At 50.5% G+C, this 4039-nt stretch overlaps 1 protein-coding gene across 1 annotated transcript; it reads left to right on the forward strand.

Moving 5' to 3' along the window:
- Positions 1-694: 694 nt before the first annotated feature.
- Positions 695-2774, forward strand: PARS2 (prolyl-tRNA synthetase 2, mitochondrial). Its single transcript, XM_081088575.1, has one exon. It carries the CDS (start codon positions 716-718, stop codon positions 2141-2143), a length of 1428 nt encoding a protein of 475 aa, XP_080944701.1. The 5' UTR covers positions 695-715; the 3' UTR covers positions 2144-2774.
- The last annotated feature ends 1265 nt before the right edge of the window (positions 2775-4039 follow it).

Raw genomic sequence — 4039 nt, forward strand, 5'->3', positions numbered from 1 at the left:
AGGCAGTGTGTTCTCCAGGAGGCAGTTGGATAGGTAGGTCTGAAATTCGAGAGACACTTATGGGGGTGTAGACGTTGACTTGGAGCCATTAGTATGTGGCCTAACCAGGGAGTGTGTGTGTGAGGAGGGCGGAAAACAAGACATTTAAGGAGGGTGGGCAAAGGACAGGACTGACAGAAAAGGGATCATCACCTTCAGTTGTCTCTGAGCCGAGGGATTATAGTTGCTTCCTTTTTGTTTCTTTTACCCCCAGTTTTCTATAATAACAATAGCAATGTGCTAGATAACTGTTCTAGTAACTTTTTATAACTCTTCTAAATTCCCACAATGAACCTCTAAGGTAGGTCCTATTCCCATTTTACAGATGAAGAAGCTGAGCACAGAGGGGTTAAGTCAGCGGGAAGCCCTCTGGAATCCAGGCTGCCTGGTGTCAGAGCCTGTGCATTCACCACCTGTGCATGTCTCTTCACAGTACGCTATTGTATTTCTGTCCGTGGGAAAATATATTTTTTACATGGCAGTAGAGGGAAGAGACGTATACTTGGATCTGCTAGGATATTCAAAATGAAAGGATTTGCATCTGCAGAATCAGTGGCTGTCTTCGAGGTTTTTTGGGGCCAAACTGAGCTGGCTACTTCATGGTCAGACAGTTAACACTTATTTCTGCACCACTCTTTTTTCTCCAGGCACAAGTGCTTCCCTGTGCCCGGGTGTCATGGAAGGGCTGCTGACAAGATGCAGAGCACTGCCCGCTCTGGCCACCTGCAACCACCAGCTCTCTGGGTACATTCCCCGCAGGTTTTCCCACTGTGCCCCAGGGAGAGGGAAGCGCTTGGCGCTGTCCTGCATGTTCCAGCCCCAGAACCTTCGGGAAGACCAGGTGCTCCCAGTGGAGGGCAGATCTGGCGACCTGACCTGTAAGAGCCAGCGGCTGATGCTGCAGGTGGGCCTGATCCACCCAGCAAGCTCCGGCTGTTACCACCTCCTGCCTTATACTGTTCGTGCCATGGAGAAGCTGGTGCGGGTGATTGACCAGGAGATGCAGGCCATTGGCGGGCAGAAGGTCAACATGCCCAGCCTCAGCCCAGCAGAGCTCTGGCGAGCCTCCAACCGGTGGGACTTGATGGGCAGGGAGCTGCTAAGACTTAGAGACAGACATGGCAAGGAATACTGCTTAGGACCAACTCATGAGGAAGCCATTACAGCCCTGGTCGCCTCCCAGAAGACACTGTCCTACAAGCAGCTCCCATTCCTGCTGTACCAGGTGACAAGGAAGTTTCGGGATGAGCCCAGGCCCCGCTTTGGTCTTCTCCGTGGCCGAGAGTTTTACATGAAGGACATGTACACCTTCGACTCCTCCCCAGAGGCCGCCCGGCAGACCTACAGCCTGGTATGTGATGCCTACGGCAGCCTGTTTGACAGGCTGGGGCTGCGGTGTGTCAAGGTCCAGGCAGACGTGGGCAGCATCGGGGGCACGATGTCTCACGAGTTCCAGCTCCCAGTGGAGATCGGAGAGGACCGGTTTGCTATCTGCACCAGCTGCAGCTTCTCGGCCAACGTGGAGACGCTAGGCTCGTCTCAAATGAACTGCCCTGCTTGCCAGGGACCACTGACTGAAACCAAAGGCATTGAGGTGGGGCACACGTTTTACCTGGGCACCAAGTACTCCTCCATTTTCAATGCCCAGTTTATCAACATCCATGGCAAACCCTCTCTGGCTGAAATGGGGTGCTATGGCTTAGGTGTGACACGGATCTTGGCTGCTGCCATTGAGGTTCTCTCTACAGAAGATTGCATTCGCTGGCCTAGCCTCCTGGCTCCTTACCAAGTCTGCCTCATCCCCCCGAAGAAGGGCAGTAAGGAAGAGGTGGCTGCAGAGCTCACGGGGCAGCTGTATGACCACATCTCAGAGGCAGTGCCGCAGCTTCGTGGGGAGATCCTACTGGATGACAGGACCCATCTGACTATTGGAAACAGACTGAAGGATGCCAACAAATTTGGCTACCCCTTTGTGATCATCGCTGGCAAGAGGGCCTTGGAGGACCCTGCCCATTTTGAGGTTTGGTGCCAGAACACCAGTGAAGTTGTCTTTCTCACCAAAGAAGCAGTCATAGAATTACTGAGCCATGTGCAGGTTGTCTAAATGCCCCAGCCCACCCTCCTCATGTTGAGCCTTGGAGTTCATTCTAATGCTGCTCCCTTTCCTGCACTCCTTTCTGGGGCTGGTCTCAGAACCAGGGCAGCTCATGGACGATGAGCACATGTTAGGGAAACCAGTTTTTATCCAGTCATTTGTTCAAACTATTTGTATTTAAAGTCATTAGCTTGGTCCCTTCTCTGGCCTGGCCATGCTGCCACATACCATTCCTTTGATATCTTCTGTTAGGAGGCAGGGAGGCAAGAAAGAGCAGACTTCTTGTCCTGGCCCTGAGGCAAGTCACTTCCCTTCTCTCAGCTGTTTCCCATGTGTAGGGTGGGAGTGGTTGATGGCCGAGGCCCTCCTGGCTCCATAGTCTGACCACAGAACACTTGCTGCATATAGTCTGGAGGGTAGGCCATGAGAAAATGGAACTAGATCTGTAAAGTCTTTAACAGCTGTCTGTCACTGGCTGGTTCCACGAGAGGTTCATAACAGACAGATCTGGTTCCTCTAATCCCCTTCAGTCTAAGTTACACAGAAAGTTGATATAATCAGCTAATGGCCCCAGTAGATCTACTCTATTGAGGTGGCTCTGCACTGAGATCATGTTGAGACGATTGAATAAAGTCAAACTATTGGGATGAGCCGTGCATGTTCATTTGAAACAGTGGTGACATTTGTCATCTTAATAGTACGTGGTACCTTGTCTTGAGAGTCTTCTTTCCCTTCTTTTTCTACCATTTCTACCTTCCATTCCAAAAGGGGGATGGGTGTCTGGGAAAGTGTGTTTTAAACTGTTTCTTCCACAAATAAAGGATAGCAGGCTTTGAGTGCCACTATGACCTTATCGTCAGTGCAGAGTTAGATCCTAGAGCCATGATGGGTGAATACTAAAGTCTCTGTGTGAATTATGTGGCAAATTAGGAGCAAACTTGAGCCACTACTGCAGCGCCACCTGCTTTTATTGCTCCTGCTCACCAGATTAGGTTCCCGACAAGTCCAAATCAAACAAGACTCTGACAAGGACAAGCTCAAAGCCACCACCTCCTGAAAGCATACCCGATGACGTCTGGAAGTGTTTTTCCCTCCGGCTCCCCCAAACTCTCCTGTTCAGCCCTTCTTGTTTGGGGCCACAAAACTCCTTGTTTGGTGGGCCAGCCTCTTGTAGCTGATGGTCAGCTCCCTGAGCCCAGGGTCCTAGGCAGATTCCAAGTGCCCTGCAGTTCATGTCTTGGCCAGCTGTTCCACCTGCCACACAACTTCCAAGCAATTTGTTACTGCAAGAGTAACCCACCCTAAGCACACACCAACCATTAGGGTCCCTCAGTAAAGCCTATGCCAAGCCCTAATGCAGTGGTTCTCAACCTGTGGGTCGCAACCATCGGAAAACACACATAGCATATCAGATATTTACATTACAATTCATAACAGTAGCAAAATTACAGTTATGAAGTAGCAACAAGAATAATTTTATGGCTGGGGGTCACCACAACATGAGGATCTGTATTAAAGGGTCGCGGCATTAGGAAGGTTGGGAACCACTGCATGGCTCCCAGGCCTACCACGGAGCTCAGGCCCAGCATGTAGGTCAGGAGATGCAGCTTCTGACAGCAAACCTAAAAAGGCTGGGCTGTGAGGTACGGGAGCGTGGTCCTACTCACAGGTTCTGCTTATGGGGTAGGATGTGGCCAGTGTCAGTAATTTAAAAGCCCCTGGATGATTCTAATGTACAAAGTCCATTGAGAGCTCCTGGTATGCGGGTAGCTGCCTTCTCTGAGCCCACTGTGTAGTTGAGCGTTTCTTTGAATAATTTCAGTTGTACATTATCAGACTGATGTGAGCTCACTGCTTTTAACGGTCTGGTTTTTATTTATTGGGGGCTTTCCATGTGCCATTGTG

Source organism: Myotis nattereri, assembly GCF_964212035.1.
Source record: "Myotis nattereri genome assembly, chromosome: 3".
In the NCBI taxonomy this organism is placed as follows: Eukaryota; Metazoa; Chordata; class Mammalia; order Chiroptera; family Vespertilionidae; genus Myotis; species Myotis nattereri.

Excerpts from the sequence above, each read along its gene's own strand:
- PARS2 (XM_081088575.1), top strand. The coding sequence starts at position 716 with ATGGAAGGGCTGCTGACAAGATGCAGAGCACTGCCCGCTCTGGCCACC.